Raw genomic sequence first — 19,555 nt, forward strand, 5'->3', positions numbered from 1 at the left:
GCATCCGGTAGATAGGTGAGCAGGCAGCTCCCCCACTGCCCGCGATCCATTGTTCATCACACATACTGGCAGTTGCGCTGCGTTCAGCTTGTTCAGTAGAATTACATCAGGCAGTGGGTCTGAGACTTGGGGCCAGGTCAGTAGGTAGGTCTGTCCGGAACAGTTCACATTTGTGGGTGATGATGACCTCCAGGTTGCTTTTGCTGGGATGCTGTAGTTGGCCTTGGACCAAAGAGTACCGTAGCCTGGATGTGTTGCCAGGCCCAACAGACACCAACTGCGATCTTCAGGTATGCTGTACGGCCACAGGCCAGACGTCTGCGAGGATAGGGGCATATGGGTACATGCATAGCAGTCAGTTTTATTATTCCAGTGAGCTGTAGTGTTCATAAACTGCCACCAAAAGTTAGTGGCGTAGCCATGGGGAAACTTGGTGTACTGTCCTTTGTCATACAGTGTCTGCCTTTTCTTCATATTGCGTGACTTGTTGTCCCTCACGGAAGCAAAGATGAGGAGCCCGGCCATGGTCAGGGCCACTGCAGTTATTAAGAGCCACCACCTCATGACGACGGGACACACCCTCCTGTCGCGAGTAGACCCCCCGGCCAGGAAAGCTGACCCCTCCACCGGGCGAGATCACAACAAGTGGGCAAGCCTGCTGTCAGCTGTGTTTAGATGGCTTCACTGACTCGCCTGCAGTGACTCTGATGGATCCAGGATGGTCGTTCCGCAATTTTGCAAGCGGTCGGTGTAGTGAGGAGGACTTGGTATGGCCCCTCCCACCTGGGTGTGCTCCAGTTTTTCCTTTGGAGCACCTTGATCAGAACCCAGTCACCGGGCTTTAGTCTGCAAGACACTGGAGAAACATCATCAGGTTGTTGATTATGTACAATGATCTCTTTGTTTTCCAATAGCTTAGACATCCATTCTGCTAATGTGTTTTCTCTGATTGCTTTGTCTATTGGTTGACTGGTGATGGGCAGTGGGAACGGCCTGCCATGAATGATTTCAAATGGAGTTAGTTTATGGGAGCCTTGTGTTAAGCGCATCCACATTTTCACTAAACCCAAACATTCAGGCCACGGCCTTCCTGTTTCTGCCATGCATTTCCTGAGCCTTTGTTTTATAGTGCCGTTAGTTCTCTCTACAAGGCCTGCGCTCTGAGGGTGATAAGCGCAGTGGTGTTTTATGCTGAAACCGAGTGCTTCAGAGACCTTAGTGATGACATCATTTACAAAATGAGTGCCGTTGTCTGATCGTATCAAAGCTGGAATGCCATATGTGGGTATGAAGTGATTGCACAGGCACTTTGCTACTGAAATTGCATCTGCCTTTTTCACTGGATAGATTTCCGGCCACTTTGAGAACACATCTATAACCACTAGGGCGTATTTCGACCCTTGACATTCGCTTAGCTCAATAAAATCCATATGAATTGTGTGGAAAGGGTGAGGCGGAGTTGGAAAACGGCCTCTTTTTGGTCGCAGGTTACCCTGAGCATTATATTTTTGACACGTCATGCACGTTCTGACAAATTGTTTTGCTGAAGTTTCAAAATTTACAGTGTAGAAATGAGAGTTGACAATACAGGTCATTCCCCCCGATGACAAATGCGTACAGCCATGAGTCACTAATGCCGCCATCTTGTGGAGCGATTTTGGCAACACTGGCTTGCCATAACACATCATTAAATCGTTTGTCAGAACTGCACCGTGTTTTAGCCATTTTGCCTGCTCTGCTGTGCTTGCTGCTTTTTGTTCATTTTTCAACACATCCAGTGGAATCTGATGTGTGTTTACTGCCATCAATGTGATGTTTGTCTTTTGTGCCGCCTGTTTTGCTGCTCTGTCAGCAAAGTTATTGCCTGTAGCAATGAAAGAGGCGTTGTAAGAGGTTGGCATGCTGAACTGGTTTTCCGGTTGGTGTAATCATTCCTCTGGTTTTCCAGATTTTTTGCAAAATGATGCACAGCAGAGAAAACATACTGGCTGTCTATATAAATGGTTATTTGTTTATCTTTGTGTATTTCACATGCGCAAATCACAGCTGACAGCTCAGCGCTCTGTGCAGAATATGAAGAAGAAAGTGGTTTTGCTTCTATTATTTTACTATCTGTGGTTACTGCGTAACCTACACAATTTCGGCCTGTGCTGTAAGGTCAAATGCTGTTCTCCTAGCTTCCACACTTGCTGATCATAAGGTGGATCTGGGCCTGGAGTTTGTTTAAATCTCAGAATGTTGTGATACTCGGTCGGTTTCTGGAAAGTGGATGTGGCGGGTGTCATTTAGCATGCACTCAGGTGTAATACCAGAAAAGAATGGCATGACTGCTATCTTAAGTTTTGTCAGAGCGTCTCTACCTAGCAAATTTACTGGACACGACGGGTCATATATGCATTTAATAAAGCACCTGCGGCCACTTGCTGTATGTACTAGTTCTAAAGGGGCAGTTAATTGGTGTACAGTTGTGTGGCCTGAAGCTGACGTTACAACTAATTTGTCCTTTGAAAACTGTAAGTTTAAGTGGCTGCCTCAAAACTGTTTTGCATTATTTCTCTGTGGCCTACTCCTACAATCTCGTGTGAAGTGACCTTCCTCTCCACGGTTCTAGCAGGCGTTGTCTCTATGTTATCTGCTGTTTCTGCGTGGCTGTCTGCAGCCTTGGTGTTTGTGACTTTGCTCGCCTCTCTGTTCCTGATAGCCACCTGCGAATTAGTGTTTTAGTCTGTTGTCAACACGTCAGCCTTATTTCTAAGTTACAGAATGCTTCTTCTCCTTTTTTTTTTTTTTTTTTTTGGTTTGGGAGAATAGATGCAACTCTACATTTTCACTTAAGGCATTTTTAGATAATTTCTAGTTCTTCAAACAATTCATGGATCTCACACATTTCAAACTTTCAAGTTAGGGTTGTTTCCCATTTATACAAATATATATATATTTAACTTTGCATTGCTCACAGCTCATAGCTCACAGCTCTAAACCTAGGCATTTTTCAATCATATGCCTAATCACTATGTGTCACTGTGATTCTCAAGTATTGTCACAAGTTCGTTTAGGACCTGGGACCATTTCGTGGCCTTTCCGTTTTTTAATTCCACGCCATTTCCACTGTGTTTAATGGAGTATAGCCAAATTTTCAAACATGTATTTTTTTCCCATTTTATTTTAAAATTTCAGTCTGAGTTTTTTAAATGAGCTTAAATGGCTGAATAAAAGGCATACATCCACTATCGAACCTCGTGGCCGATTTGTGCCCCATTGAAACCCATTATAAACGCTATTTTTCACGCCAGAAAAATTACGGTCAAAGGGATCGTCAGGTTTCCAGCTTAGGTTTCGTTTTGGACTACAGGCCTTAGAGTTGTAATTTTTTTATTTGTCCACCGGGTGGCGCCCTTGCTCCACATGTGACGCCTGCTGAACATACACATGTTCTCCAGCGGCCTGCTCGAGACAGATACCCGGAAAAGGCAGACTAATTTCCCGCGTACAGCAGCAGCTTGGCCCGCTGCTCGTTCCGGACCATTTTCTGACCTTAGGATCATTTGAGGGTGCATTAATTTTTTTTAATCAACAGGAAATGACGTATTTGTTTTCACGTGGTAGCGGAAGTGTGTGCTGCAGACACGGGAACCGAACCATATGCTCCGGCGCTGCGCGAAACACACCCGCGGCAGAGGCACTCCTCCCCGGGGGAGCAGGAGCAGCAGCGCCGCCTGGGGACATTTTTGGCTTCTGGAAAAAAAATTAAAACCGGATCGAAATTAATGTTCGTGCCAATCTTTTGTCCATCTAAAGGCCTAATTATAATAACAATAAAATATTACTTCAAATGTTTTTTTTGGAAAATATTTTATGTTTTATGTTTTATGTTTTTGGGGCAAAAAAAGCAGTGCGCTCATGTGACGAAACCGGGATATAAAGGGTTAAAATCCGCGAAATGTAATTAAAACTTGACATGAATATTTCAAGGAGAAGTAGGTCTAAAAGATTGGCTAATTTAAAGTGGAATAAAATATTAATATATAAATTTTTTATAGCACTTTTTGGGCGTGGTCGATAGTGTGCATTTTATGAAATGCGCTCCTGGAAAAAAAATAAAAGGCGATCGAAATGACTGTTGGTGCCAATCTTTAGTCCATCTAAAGGCCTAATTATAATAACAAACAAATATTACTTCAAATGTTTTTTTTGGAAAATATTTAGTTTTTTTGTTTTTTGGGGCTAAAAAAACAGGGCGCTCATGTAATAAAACTGGGATTTAAAGGGTTAAAACAATGAAAATATAATTAAAAGTTGATATGGATATTTTAAGCAGAAGTAGTTTTAAAAGACTGACTAATTTAAAGTAGAAAAAAATATTGATATATAACATTTTTAGAGCACTTTTGGGGCGGGACCATTTTTGGTCCCGAGGTTCACGAAAGGATGGGATTTTGAGGTTTTACCAAGATTCGTTTCCAAAACCAACAAAATAATCAAACAAAAACAAAAAACATAAACATGTCAGGACACAAAAGAAAAAAGAAAAATGCTGCCACCCGAACAAGGCAGAAGTCTGCATATGTTGGCTTGTAATAGCATGCAGCTTGTAACATGGTAGACTAATGTGCCTGTGTTAATTCAGCTCCATATTATTGTGTGAAGTTGCACTGGGTTGGGAGTGGTTTTGTGTGTGTCACATTTTTGGTGAGCCAATGGCTGGAATGGGGTTGGACTAATTAGAGGCAGGTGTACTTGATTGCACTGATACACTGGTCTACTTATAGCCCACACTACAAACACTGCTGTGTTGTTTTGTCTCTCTGTGCAGGTATGTAATGTGATGAAATCAGATATGTTTGGGATGGATGGGTTTTGCCCTATGAATTTTATATTAAGTGTGTCGTTTTGTCTCTCTGTGCAGGCCAGGGCCTATTATATGCCACAGCCTAAAGGCAGCAGAGTTGCAGAGGCTTGAGTGACCACTGACTATATGCTTGCAGGGTGGTGGGTCTCCAAGGACAACTTCTAACCCTGTTAAAGGCAACATGTGGAGTGCAACTTGGCTGTGTGGCATAGCTGGCTCTGGCCTTGGGACTGTGTGTTTTTATACAATTCTTAAGTGGGACACTGGACTGTTTTATCTTTTATCTCTTGATATATTTTTTGTCAATAAATTATCTTTTAGAATTTTATTGACTGACATCTTTTTGCCCATGACTGAAACGGTTGGTCAGACCTAGAGTCTTTCTTTGGGTGTGTTACAGCAGCTTCTGCTCTAAAAGAAACAAATAAATAGAAAGAAAAGAAAATGTGTAACATGCTCATCAGCTTAGCAGTGTCTACATATTTAATTCAGCTTCTCAATCCTGTAGTTTTAGCTGTTGTCTACAGGGTTTTGCTTATTGGTTGTTATTATAGGTGTGCTCTATATCTCAGCAATGTGTCATTCTAGGATGATAGGTTTCAAGCTGGTCAAGTGCCTCTATGCACTTCATTAGTTTAGTTATTCTCTGTATTGTCTTCATCTCACATGTCATTACACTGAGTTTCAGCAAACCTTAAGCTTGATGCAGACTACTGCTTAACAATTATCCACCTCACATCATAACCGATTAAGGTGCCTCTTCATATTAATATTATGTCATTGTTAATATTATCCTCTTTGTCTTATATAACAGCAATAGCATATTATAATATTTCATCAGTGTGTACCACTATACTACTACTGAGCCAATTTGTTAGTTAGGATCATCTTATTCAGCAAACAGATAATTTAGAATTCATCCAATCTGCGGTCACATTTGTTCTCTCTGTTGCATGGCGGACCAGGCAGTTCTATTATAATATATTATTTATATTTTATTTTGTATCCATCAAGGGCTTCAGATGACCTGCAGAATCATCCTTTTCCCAGGGTGGAGACAGTTACCTTTTCACACACTGTCCTTGGCTGAACAATGACACAGCCTTAATATACCTTATTTATTTTATTAAAATATTTTCGTGTGAATTATTTGCTTTATATTCATTTTATACATGCTGGGCATGGTCATCATGCCAACTGTGTTTCATTGTTAATATCACTTTACAGGTTGTTATCCTTGCTATTATTAATTTCAAATACTCTAAAGATAATTTCTACTGTAACTTTCCCTTTGTTCATCTTTATTTCGTACTTTTTATATTTATATCTACTCAGTGGGGTCTGTTTTCAACCCTTTTAAACTACCTCAAACTACTTTGATCTCTAGTTTTCACTTAATAAGGGATTATTATGTTCTTCCTGATATGGGTGTTGCTGCAGATGCGGCTGCAGGAGTGAGTGATGGTTTACTAAAAGGATTGTGGGCACTGCACAGTGTCTCGTCTTCTGGTTTTACTAAACTGGCAGTTGAGTTCTGTTCTTCTGACTGTTTATATTTTGTTTTCTTAAATCTCTCAGTTTACAGACACTGTTTTTGTCCGGCGTCTGGACTTTTCTTTTCTCACCACTGCTCGTCAGCAGGAGTGAGTTTTAATTTCACTTGCTTGATTACCCATCTTATTTATGTATTTACTTATTTTTGTTTAAGTAATATATACACGATACAGCTGCTATCACCTTCGCTGGTATTAGAGACGAGAGTGGTTGCTCACACGCCCTTCTACTTTCGGACTATTTCCAAAAGCGGTGTGAACTTTACGAGACGGAACTCGACCGTTCTCTCAACTCACCAGCACGTCAGTGAATAGCAGTAAAAGAAAAACACAGGAGCAGCTCAGTCTCTTATTGGACCGTGAAAATTCAGCTTGCTCCATTAATTAAAACAATACACACACACACACATTCACATTCACAGCTTCGACGCGCGCGCGACCAGAACCCTTATGATAAGGGGAGCTCCCAGAGCTACTTACTCCCTAGACCCAGTCTAGACCCAGCTGGGGGAGCTACCCAGAGCTCCAAAGCTACCAGTCGACGAGCTTCCAAAGCTTCCAGTCGACGAGCTACGCTACCAGTCGACGAGCTACTTCCGCTATTTTAAATTCCCTGAATTCAAAATGCGCTTTTACGCAAGATTGTGTCAGTGTGTCTGTATCTACCTGGTCAGTGTCGCCGGGTCTGGTCCACCTCGATCGGGTCCCACCACCGTGGGTCGCTTTCTAAGACGTTGGCCAAGACCCGAATTTAAACGCTCTTGGACTTTTATCACACACCTGGTGTGTGAGCTGTCGACAGACGAACAACGTGGACTGGTCACGGAGATGGGACACGATGGACGCGCTCCGGCTGTCGAAGGACCAAGAAATGTTGGGGGAAAACTCTGTAAAAAACCCAGGAGAAATAAAGACACAATGAGACAAAGTTACTTTCTTTATCAAACGTGTACACGGGTGAGCTGCTAAGAACAACTCACACGTGTACAGAGGCTGGGCACTTTTTATAGGAAAGACAGTGAGAACAGGATAAGAAAATACAAAACAGATAAAATAAACAACTCCATATGTGGCGCTAGTCTCGTCAGCAGAGAGCTGGGAGAAAGCTGTGAGAGATAAAACAATCTAAAACAATATGTCCCAAAACAGTATGTCTTTGCTGAGAAAGTCTAAAAAGATAATTCTAAACTAATCTAACCATAGACAAAAGGGCATGCTTGCACATTTAAAAGAAGGTAAAGAAACATAGAATCATTTTTCCTGTAACAGCTCCTTTCAGTGAGACTAGGAAGGATACATCTCAGGAGGGTGCCTGTTATCTATTTCGTGCTTACAGCATGTTGTCTGGAAAATAATTAGCCCAGTGAAAACCCAAACTCTGGTCTCCGGTTGTGTGGTTAGCGCAAGTTACCATGGTGAAAATAGAGGTGCCCCCCCCCCCCCCCCCCCCCCCTCTGATCTCCCATAAACACAGTTTTTCTTTTTCTTTTTGTGAGTATGAAAGATGTCAAATCATTAAACGTAGCGGTTCATCCTTATATTCAGACACTGTCCCCCTTAAAAGAAAGACAGGCGGAGATATCTCCACTAACAATCACAAGTATGCATCAAGCTCAGAAATGCTGGATTGTATAGTTCCCATGATCCCAATCCTGTAATCTGGGCTTTCTCTGATGTTATCAGGGGATTTTTTTTATTTTTTTTGCGGGGGGGGGGGTTTGGGGTTATTTTTTTTGGGTTTATTTTTTCACTCATTATAGAAAGTTCCTTCACAGGCACAGAGGACCTGATGCCTCTTTGAATTGCTTAACATCATGGTTTGGTGTAATACAAGTAAACCACACTTAAATATATGTCTGTTTGTAGGTTAAATGTTTTAAAGACTGCGTTAGTTCCCGCTCACTCAGCCGCATACATTTTTTGATCTGCACGCGGCTAAAGGTCAAGCTGAGCAGAGCTGTCAGAACAGTCTGGGTTTCTTGGTTGTGTGGTCTGCAGTGTGTGTGTGTGTGTGTGTGTGTGTGGGTGGGTGGGTGGGTGTGCGTGACGGCAGGTGAGACTGGATCACACGGGTTATGGTCTTTCAGAGCTGTCTGTAAACAAGAACAGTTCCACATCCTCAGCTTTCACCTCGTGCAGGATAAACAGCGCTGTGGCATGTAAACAATTCAGCAGAAAGCATTTTTATCAAAGAGTGAGAGCAGAGGGATGAACGGGGGAATAAAAGTTTTGTTTATTTTTGCTCTTGTTGTTTGTTGCTCGCTTGATTAACAGTCAGAGAGGCGGCCTATCTCTGCGGGCTATGTGTTGTGCGGGGGGGGACTCTCCAGGGAACATACAGCAAGAAGATTGTTAGGCTTGCAAGGAATGACAACCAAAACCACAACATAGCTTTGTTTTCAGACTAGATTTATATATATAACCAATATTAATTAAAGGCTTCTTTGTTTGTTATGAATTCTCCGTCTCATTTTTGGAGATGTGCCGCTAACTTGGCAGGATTATTGTTGTTCGGGGTCAGGAAAATGGAAAATGGTTCTTCTGTAGGGTTAGGTAAATGAAAAAAGGTTATGAGAGAGACAGAGATGTACACCACAGAGATATGCATGGGAAAAGTTATGATGCCCTCTTTAAGTTATGCATGGTTAACCCCTAAGTGGGGAGCTTCTCTTTGTTTGAATGTGATGTTTTTCCTGTTTTAAATTCCTTGTCAGATGGGTAGAACCACACATGGCAGCCTCATTTTTATTTCTGTCCAACCCCCGGCTTTGCCATCCTTTCCCTTATTCAAATGCACTCCTTCCTTCCTTCTCTTTGGGAAAGATTTGAGATGATTGTATTCATCACTGTTTGCACAGAAACCAGAGCAGCAGAAAGAACAAAAACACGAAAGCATCCAAGCTTCCTCACACCAATACTACCCTTCAGATCACACATGCACAAGCTGCCTCCTTAATGTTCTCACTCACGCTCCTGTCACACAGGCCAGTAAGTTCATATATATTATTCTCTGTTTGTCTTCTCAGCGGTGAAGCAGTGTGATCGCAGCCCCTGTGGCCATGGAGCAACGTGTGAAGAAGCTCCTGGAGGTTATCGCTGCCTCTGTCCACCTGGATGGACCGGCAGGACGTGCCAGCTGGGTCAGTGGGTCATCGTATGCCTGCTCTTCTTTATCTTACTATAATACAACAAATTACTCTCTGTCTGCAAACTCCTCCCACACAATCAGGAGCTAAGCAATCAAACTTGGCACACAGGTATATCTTAGGCCCTTGAAGGTTCTTATCTATCCCGCCTACATGTTGCCTAGAAACCACATACCAATGGGCTAAAATTCCCTTTTCTTTAGCATTTATGCACCTCTATGTGTTTTTAGCTGCTGCCTTATCTGCCAAGGAGTCCTCAGAGCAGATTGATCTGCTTCTTTGATTTGACAAAGATTTTATTCATGGCAGAACCCTCCCTGTTTATCCGGGCCCACTTTGCATGTAAGGTGAATGTGTTGACCGCGACACCACAGCATCTCTGCACCTACAACACCTTAAAAAAAGCCACTGTACCAATTTCGTTTCATAATAATGTCTAATTTCTATTTATAAAACTTGAATATTATGATATATTATGACTCCATCATGTTGCCTAGCAACCTCCTGGTTGGTATGTACTAGTGTTGTAAAGTTTGCATAAATATAGTCACTTTCAGCACAGGGCCAGTAGTAGTGGATAAGTAAAAGAGTAATAGAACAAATAGTAAATCATGTTAGTGTTTATTGACTTTAGTTGGATTATATCACATTTTTGTTGAATTTCTTTTACTCAAACTGATCACAGTTCATGAAAATAATGACCAGGTTAATGGTACAAGGTCCAGTTAGTATCTGCTCATGGGCACCTGCTCTGTTGTTTCATATATGCGGAGACTCAGGTTTCCATTTTTTTGAGTACTTTAAGTGTTTTTAGTCTGTGAACTGAAGTGTTGTTGACTTCACAAAAGAGAAAATAGTCTTGACTGTTCTGGAGCTTTCAGCTGGTTATTTTTTGGGATCATCTGAGCAAAATGATGGACTAACATCCACATGTAGATGTGAACATCCACATGGCTGCATATTTGTTTTGAAACCTCCGACTTGTCCACAACAATTTATATTATAATGCACCAACTACACAAAAGAAGGGTAACAGGAATGACTACTCGGCCGTCAGTTCTCAGTAGAATATAATCTATGCTTTAGCCAAGCTTTCTTGTCATTTCTTTGAATAGTCTTCAGGACTAGTTTTCCAGGCTTCTTGAAGGACAAAGCTCTTCTTTGGATGTTGGCTGCCTTTTGTTCTGTTTCCTCTCAAGATGATCCCAAACTGCTCAAGTACTGTTGAAGGTCTGGGCTCAGGGGACTGATAGTGTACGACTGTGTTTTTTCAATCTTTTACTGCATGTGCAGTGTGTTTGGGATCATTGTCATGCCGAAAAATGAAGCTCCTGCCAATCAGATGCTTTTCGGATGGTATACCATGGTGGATCAAAATCTGACAAGATTGCCAACACTACTGGCTGAAATGCAGTCCCAAACTATGGGATGGCTGAAGACACTCACTGTTGTGCCTCTATCCTGACCTCCTCCGTACATGCTAACTGATACTAACTGATTTTTCCGTCCATTTCTTGGGTAATTTGGCATACCTCAGCCTTTTGTCCCTGTTTTTTCAAGTACAAGTGAAAAAAGTGTTGAAAATAGTTGGAAGATCTTTAAGAACTATTGGTCTGGCACCTTGGCTCAAAAAATATAAAGAAATGAGGGGTGGATTGAGACTTCTGCACAGTACTGTATGTGCATTTGACATCTTGACATCGTTGTCTTAAAAAACATTAAAATCTAATATTTTAAAAGGTTCAGGACTGCAATGCAAGTGTAAAAGTGTATTTTTATACTTTAGGGTGCAGAGATGATGTCTGCTAATGCTAAATCTGTACTTCTCCAGACAAGCTGCCATCACTGGGAATTAACCTGCACGGATATGTTTCGTTTGGGATCAGGATCTACAAGCTATTTGGGAAAAGTGTCACTAACAAGACAACTGATCAGAGATCCTTATTTTCAAAGGAAACTATTCATAGGAGTTTAAACAAAAATCCTCTGAGAGCAAATTCAATCTGAGCTTGTTTTAAAAAGCTGGGAACGCTTGTGTTCCACTTGAAGCTAATTTAAAGCGCAAATTAAAGAGGCAGAAAAGCCAGCAGCATGTTAATTTTCCCATCAACCCATGCTGCCTGAGAATCAGTAGTCTCTTAATGCACCGTCACGTCTCTTTGAGCTGCATTTGCTCATATTGACAAGCCTGCACCCAGAGGGTTGTTGTGTTAGATACTACAGCAGAGGGAGTATTGTATGGGCTCAGGTCAAACACACATGCGCACACACACACACACACACACACACACACACACACACACACACACACACACACACACACACACACACAGTATATATACACATGCTGGGCTTTGGGGTGATGAAGTAAAAACTGAGACATATTTCAGGATGACAGCCTCTCCTACTCCTCGGTGTTACAGCGATATGTCACTCTGACACTTGATGATCCTCCATAGTTCCACATCACGGGCCAATGGCTCACAGTACAACACACACACGTGCGCGCACACACACACACACAGTGTTTGGACACATGTTATAAAACTCTTTATAGCCTGAGCCTATGAGCAGAGCATCAGCAGCACCTGAAACAGTAAAAGTCAATTACACTTGCTGATCAGTTTCACTCGCTTATAGCTGATTTCTGCACCCCCATTTTCTCCCACAGCAGGATGGATCCTCAGGCTCTTACCATTGATAGCCTTTCCATATTCACACACACACCCCCACCTAAATCCTAATAGGCTTCTGGCTGACGGTAAATGGTTTAGATTACCTATAACTGACTCACTACTTCCTCTTTATTCATTGAGCATTTCTTTCTAATCCTCCTTCTATCTTTTTGGAGCCAAGCGCTCGAGGGCTCCTGGCTTCAACACTCCCAGAACAACAGAGGGTGGGAATAGGCACTGATAAACTTAAAGAAGCAGGGGGTTCTGTGCATAAACAAATAAGATGCTGCGAGGTTTTTGCTGACATGCATCTGCCCAGCAACTCTCCACTTCCAGGTTCAAGCACCCAGTGCAAAACTGAACTGTTTAAATGGTGGGTAAAGATCATTTGAACTCAGTGGGAGACATGCAGGATTTGATTTGATGGGTTTTGTGGGCTGTGCGACGCTTAGATGGAGGGATTTAGGTGATGTTTTATCTCACTGAATTAGTGCGGTGCTGTTTGTATGTTCTCCAACAAGGTTACGCTCAAATTTTGTTTTTATTAATATTGGTCTTCTGTTCTGAGGGAAAAGTACTGGCACAAACCAGGGCCACCTGAGACAGCTCTCTGCGTAATCCCCAAAATGATTTGTGTTGGAAACTGATTGTCAAACTAAATTACAGTCATTGATACAAATGAATAAAAAACACAGACATGTCCTCTGACATAAAAAAAAAGACATGTTTCCCCAAAAGGATCAATAAAACTAATCTGGGCTTTAAATGTTTCTCATCTCATCACCTTAATGAGATTTTATCTTAACAGGCTTCAAATGTTTAATTTCTTATTACTTAAATGTTGTGTTAACCTTTATCCAATCAACTGTCTTAGTGTGTTTTGTGTTTCTGATAGACAAAAACATATGTTTATATATCTGGAATCAGCCTTAAGTGGCTCCGTTTTTGATCCCCTCATGTTGCCTGTGCTTCCATTGTGTAAAAGTGATAATATATGCCCAGATATGTTTTTATATTATCAAAGTTAATAATTTTAATAACTTTTTGATTAGTAATTCAATAGAAGGCACTGAAAGCTGTAAACTGTGTGGGGTACTTTTAAGGAGGTATTTTATCAAAATGTAAATTTATAAAATGTTCTTTGTTTTTCTTTTTCAGACAACAATGAATGTGAGTCAAGTATCTGCATCCACGCCCGCTCTTGTCGCAACCTGATCGGAAGTTACCTGTGTGACTGCCTTCCTGGATGGACGGGGCCTAACTGTGACATCAGTAAGTGCACAAGGATGAAAAAAAGTAACGAGAAGAAGGAAAATCATTTTATAAGTAAAGAGAGAAGAGACAATCCTGCGACAGATAGTAAACCATGAAGAGCCGTTAAACAGCAGGTCTGACTCCCTGTGGGCTGGAAATCATTTTACTCCAGCTCCAGTTTCATCAATCATCCTTCACAGCGTATCACTGCAGTGCACTGAAAATGCAACAAACACTATGTAAAGGTCTCTTTTGGCTGTTCTCTCCTGTTGCTTTGTGCTAACTTTAGTCTCTTCTGCCTTCACTTTGAACATGTTTGATTACAAAGTTCATAGATATCATAGATATTCTGTGTTTGTGGGAGAAATTAATGTGGCATTCCTCGTTTCCCTGCAGGGAACAGCAGCTGTCAGGGTTTGTGTTTGAATGGTGGACGTTGTGAGGTAAGACTCCTGCCTGCCAATCTCTGTCTAATTTGCCTACAGTCTCTGCACCTGCTTCGTTGTTCTCGTCTTAAGTTTTTCACTACTCAGCATTCACATTATCTTGATCATTTTTCAGTATTTCAAGCAAAATATTGATATATAATATAATATTCAATATGAGCTTTTAGGCATGTCAGCAGGGGCGCCACAAAGGGGAGAGGGGGACCACCCCACCACACCATGTGCCACTCCAATATTTTAAGTGGCCCCCATATGGCCACCCCACTGAAAAAAGTCTGGAGGTGTCCCTGTATGTCAGACATTATTCAGTACAAAGTTTTGAAGCTGCTGTGCTTTAGGTTAACTTAAATGTTCTCTTAAATATTATTCTGCCTGTCGCAGATCCTCTGTAACCCTCCCCAGTGCTCTTTTCTTCATGTCACACATATAAATTACACACAGTTGTGGTCAGACGATTAGATACACTCATCATGGGCATGACTGTCATGGAAATTTGGGGCTTTTAAGGTTTTTTGAACTGTTCTTTTCCTGGGTTCAATCATTGTGCAACTGTTTGAATTTATTTTCTACTTTCTCTCATCCACAAGAGCTAAGATGTATACTTAATTAAATATTTTAATAAGTGGTACTGAAAATTAATTTGATAAGACAGAGGCCTCTTAACTTCTTGTTACTGATCATGATTGACTACAACTAGCCAACATAAAAAGAAAAAGCACTCACTGGACTGATGAATACTCACGACAATGGGAATGTCCACGGGAGTTAGTGAAGCTCTAAGGAGTCCACAGTGAAGTGAGTTTTACATTACCATGGATTAAGAGGGTGCCAACCAAGAAATAAGCCCCTGCTCCAAAATCAACACAAATCAAATGCTTTCTTTTAAAAAGTTGTATGGTCAGATAAAGGTTGAACCACAATCCCAGGAGATATGTTCTTCAGGTGTGAAGGCTTTTAAATCTAAGAACACCGTACCAGCTGTGAAGAATGGAGGTGGTAGCATCATGCTTTGGGGCTCTTCTGCCACAAGTGGTAATGGTATATTGGACAAAGTCGATGGAATAATGAAGAGGAAGAACGACCTGTGAATTCTTTAACTTTGCCTCAGATCAATAGCTAGATGGTTGAAAGTTGGACACAGTTGGGTCTTCCAACAGGACAATTATCCTAAGCACACATCAAAATTGGTTTTGGACTGGATAAAGCAGGCTGACATTAAGCTCCTGGAATGGAGTCCCCATTCCTAAAAGCCAGGTCTGTGCCAGGAGACCAACCAGTTTAAATGAACTCTATAAAATCTGCCAAGAAGAGTGGTCAAACTGTTGATGATTAACGAAAGTATTTGGTTGAGGTACAACTTGCTAAGTGAAATTAACCAAAATATTAATGGGGCTGTGTGCATATAGTTGAGCATGAGTGTATCAGAGAAAACCCAGAATTAAAGTCAAACCCAATTCCTGTTTTTAAAGTCATTAAAGATAGATGCTGTACAATCATCAGCCTGGAAAAAGAACAGTTCAAGGAAGTCATTAAAAGCACAAATTTACCATGACAGTCATGCCAGTAATGAGTGGCTGTGAACATCTGACCACAACTGTATATTCTGACCCATACAGGACCAGGTGTCAGGGTCCAGATGTGTGTGTCCACCTGGATTCTCTGGAAAACACTGCCAAAATCGCCAACGTCTGTGTGATAGCGCCCCCTGTCTGCACGGAGGGCAGTGTGTGGAGAAGGATGAAAGAACAGTCACCTGCAACTGCCCCACTGGATATTCTGGAAACTTCTGTGAGGTTGGAGAACCCAATTTAATCATTTTTTAAATAATTAAAACTAAATGGGTTTTTTTTTAGTTGAACTAATGTGTGAAGATAATTTCTAGTAAAAAAGATGAAACAGGCATACAAGGTAATATTAGATGTTACAGTCTCTAAATCAAAGACTCAAGGGAACCTAACATAATCTAGCCTAGAAAGCTGCTCATATTCAATATACTTTTAATAATGTAAATATGATTACTTACAAAGAATAAACATGAATGAGGAAAATGGAAAACTTGGCAAAAATAAACAAAAGAGGAAGAAGATCATGAAACAACCATACAAAGAGCCATCAGATTCCATTTTCCCCTAAACTAATATTAATAACCTAAAATAACAGAACCAAAATCGAAAACATGACTCAACCCATAAACAAAAGCAGCAGAACGACATCACCAGTGCTGACAACGATCAGGAGACGAGGTACTGAGATGCCAACCAGCAAGCTCCGTGCTCCACCTTTTCTAGCTGTATATGCATGCCAGTGACCCTTCTGCAGCCAATCAGAGTGAGAAATGTATCAGAGGTGAAAGCAAGTTAATGAGGATGACAGAAAGATCAGAGGAAGATAATAGATGTGTGGGTGCACAGAGAGCATGCATGACATTAGAGAATATTTCAAAAGAGTAATCCAAAAATTGATATGATGGATTTAGAAAAATTGGGATTTTTAAAATTTAGTCTTTATCAGAAGTTCATGTTACACAATGGTAAAATATGTATTTAAACCTGTTCCAGAAAGACAAACTTGAATATTTACAGTGCTGAATGTACTGCAAAGGTAAATGAAAAGCACAGTAACAAACGCATTATGCAGCTAATCTCAAGTTCAATTGGTTGGGGCGACGCGCTGTCCACATATACACTGGTATTTGGTAAACATAGCTTTAGTCTATGGATTTCAGCCTTATGTCCACACATACAACAACTGAAATGAAGATTTAGATTTAGAACGTTATCTACTTTTATCTCTGTTTTGACATCAGACTGTGCGGTTTTATCGTCTGCAGCCTTCTGATTGGCCAACATTTATGTTGCATAGAACCTAATGTTGTGCCTTTTTCTTTTTCATGTGGATGGAGATATTTTACAAAACAAAAGCAGAAAATCACTTTTAAAAAAAAGTAATACATGGACATGGACCTGAGTATAAATAAAACAGGCGATGATATCATGAACAAATGTAGAACAAGCTTATAATTAAAAATAAAATACAGAATAAAAATGGATTGAAAACTATAGACAGCACATCAGATGTTATTATTTATACCAAGAATAAACATGATTCGAGCATGTATAGCCCTATCAGAAGTACATTAAAGAGTCCACAGAAGTAAAACTTTTTAACAAAAGCCAAACAGTAAATAAACGTTTTTATAATATTATAGAGCCCTCCTAGCTCCAAGTTTAATGCCGAAATTTGTTAACTGTAAAGTGATTAGTTGAAAATCTCAAGTAATTACGTAAAATAACAAATCTAAAATATTCAGGTTTATATATCCAGTGTCTTTAGTCTTTCAACTTTCAAGTTCATTTTTGTTTGTTTATTTATTTTTGTTTAACAATCCCTGCTGAGCTACAGGAGAAGTCACACTATTAGGAGGAAATTTTACACCAAAAAGTTTAAAAATGCTAAAACTTTAAAAAAAATAATTGGTTATAAATGAACATTTGAGTTTTAGCATTGAAAGTGAAGTAAGAAGAGATCTTTTAAAGATCCAATCAGAAACTTCACTGGAGGTTAGAGAGAAGTGGATATATCTCTTAACTGTCTTATTGTTTTGTTTTTCCAATATTTCAGGTCGTGTTGGACTTGTGCAATCCCAACCCCTGTCAACAAGGCCTGCAGTGTCACATAATAGATGGCAGGAACACATGCATCTGTCCTGACGGTAACTATGGTGACGAGTGCATGAGCCTCAAAAATCCCTGCATTGGTCACCACTGTCAAGGTGAGACAAATACTTGTGCATCTTTAAACGTATAAAATCTTGATGAACTCTGGTCTGATCTTTGACGTCTCCACACCTGAAGGCGCCATGTCTGACTCAGCACACGGGGGCCTGAGCTTCTACATGATCCTGGTGGGAGTCTTAGCTCTGCTGACGGTCTGTGGCTGTGCCTCCTGTGCCTTCATCCTGTCCCACCTCCATCGGAAGCGGAAAAAGCAGCAGGCTGTCCCGCAGGAAGAAGGCATCAACAACCAGAGGGAGTTTGTCAACCTCATCAGAAACGTGGACCGTCCGGTGCCCCAGCTGCCCGCTGCCGCCCCTCTCACAAACCCTCCAGCCCCTGCCCCCGTCTCACGTTGCTACGAGGAGATTGAACTGACCCTACCACCCTCCCCGGCCCCTTCACACCCTTCCCCAGCACTAAAGCCAGCACATGCTGCCAAACTGGACATTTCAAACCAGGAGAGGGAGAAGTTGAACCGCCTCCACTATGCAGATAACCAAGAGCTGGAGGTCTGACCCCATGCTGACCTTTTAAAGCCCTGAGGAGCTGTTTTTTAAATTTACTTTGCGTCCTTAGCACTCTTTTGCTCACAGGACCCCTTCTCCAGTTACTTGCACTGTGTCGATGTTGCAGATATAAAAATTAAAGGTGACCCTCTGACCTTTATAAACACAGATGGCTGTGCTCAGACACCAGAGGAACAAAGGCTGCTAAGCGGAGGGGTCAAAAGAGCGTCGTCGCCATCGTCTTTGGACCTTCTTAACGGCCATGAAAAAGCAGCACAGGCATAAAGTTGAGCTGAAAGACTCAACAGTAAACTGAAAACTTAAAGACTTACAGACTTGCCTTTGAGTGCCTGTGAAACTGTCAAGAGTAAACAGAGGATCTTCCTCCATTTGAGTCCTGATACATTTCCTGTTCGGTGTTGCCATCTGACTGTTGTCCAAACCTCCACTGACAGAAAGGATCAGTGAACAGATGCCTATTTAACATTTTTTTTGTGTGTGTGGCTGTGTGTAAGTGTGTGTGAGAGTGAACAAAAGACTGGATATAGTTAGTTTTTGTGAGAGGGGAAACATTTCACTCTGCTTAGAGTGAAAGTGCATCCTCCTGAACCAAAGGCTTGCAAGCCTCCTGAGAACATTTTAAAAACTATACACTGATGCCTATTTTGTCATGTAATACTGCAGTTTGCCCGAGATGTATGGTTTTTATCATACTTGTGTGTAACATGGTTGTTTTTGTACATAAATAATATTGTACATATTGATGCCCTTTTTGTACTGTGATTCATTCTGGAAGTATCACTGTATTACTGTCCCCTGTTTTTCCCCTTATACTTTCCATTTGGAGCAACCAGCACATGTGGAATGTAATAAAAGTGCATTTACCAACTCTTTTATACCTTTTATTAAACACCAGGGTTTAGTTGTCCAAAATAATCCCTGTGACCCAAAAGCTTAGGCTTCAGACAGCTCTAAACCCTCTGTTCCAGACAGTTTTCCCTTAGGTCTGAATAATGAGAGGAAGAGCAGACAACCCTAACATGGTCAACTGCTGTTCAGCTCTTCTGTTTTTGAGGGGCAGCTAATCAGAGGAAAGCTGGTATAAAGAGGGAGGAGCTAAAGATGACAAGATAAATGATTTAGGACTGTGAATAATGTAAAGCTGTGCTAGTCGATAATAACGCCTCAGTCTCTGTAGATCTGCTTTTGACCATAACCGTATATGTAACAAAAGGCACCCAAGCTTATTTTTAAGCTTTGGAATAGCAACATTAGTCTTAAATTACTTATATTTGTTTAAGAGTTATCAGTTCGTCTAGTTCCTTGTCTCCTTGTATGCATTTTTCAGAT

The 19,555-nt window shown here is 41.1% G+C and overlaps 1 protein-coding gene across 1 annotated transcript in view; it reads left to right on the top strand.

Moving 5' to 3' along the window:
* Positions 1–19,120, top strand: part of LOC146654147 (uncharacterized) — a 68,466-nt gene extending 49,346 nt beyond the window's left edge. The window contains exons 9-14 of the mRNA XM_085429501.1: positions 9,429–9,542; positions 13,382–13,495; positions 13,874–13,920; positions 15,540–15,716; positions 17,545–17,695; positions 17,778–19,120. Coding sequence (XP_085285627.1) covers positions 9,429–9,542; positions 13,382–13,495; positions 13,874–13,920; positions 15,540–15,716; positions 17,545–17,695; positions 17,778–18,214 — 1,040 coding nt within the window. The 3' untranslated portion in view covers positions 18,215–19,120. The remainder of the gene's footprint in view (positions 1–9,428; positions 9,543–13,381; positions 13,496–13,873; positions 13,921–15,539; positions 15,717–17,544; positions 17,696–17,777) is intronic.
* Positions 19,121–19,555: the final 435 nt, after the last annotated feature.

Source organism: Rhamphochromis longiceps, linkage group LG14 (assembly GCF_057381845.1).
Source record: "Rhamphochromis longiceps isolate RC_006_pf linkage group LG14, R_longiceps_female_GT1.1, whole genome shotgun sequence".
Lineage (NCBI taxonomy): Eukaryota > Metazoa > Chordata > Actinopteri > Cichliformes > Cichlidae > Rhamphochromis > Rhamphochromis longiceps.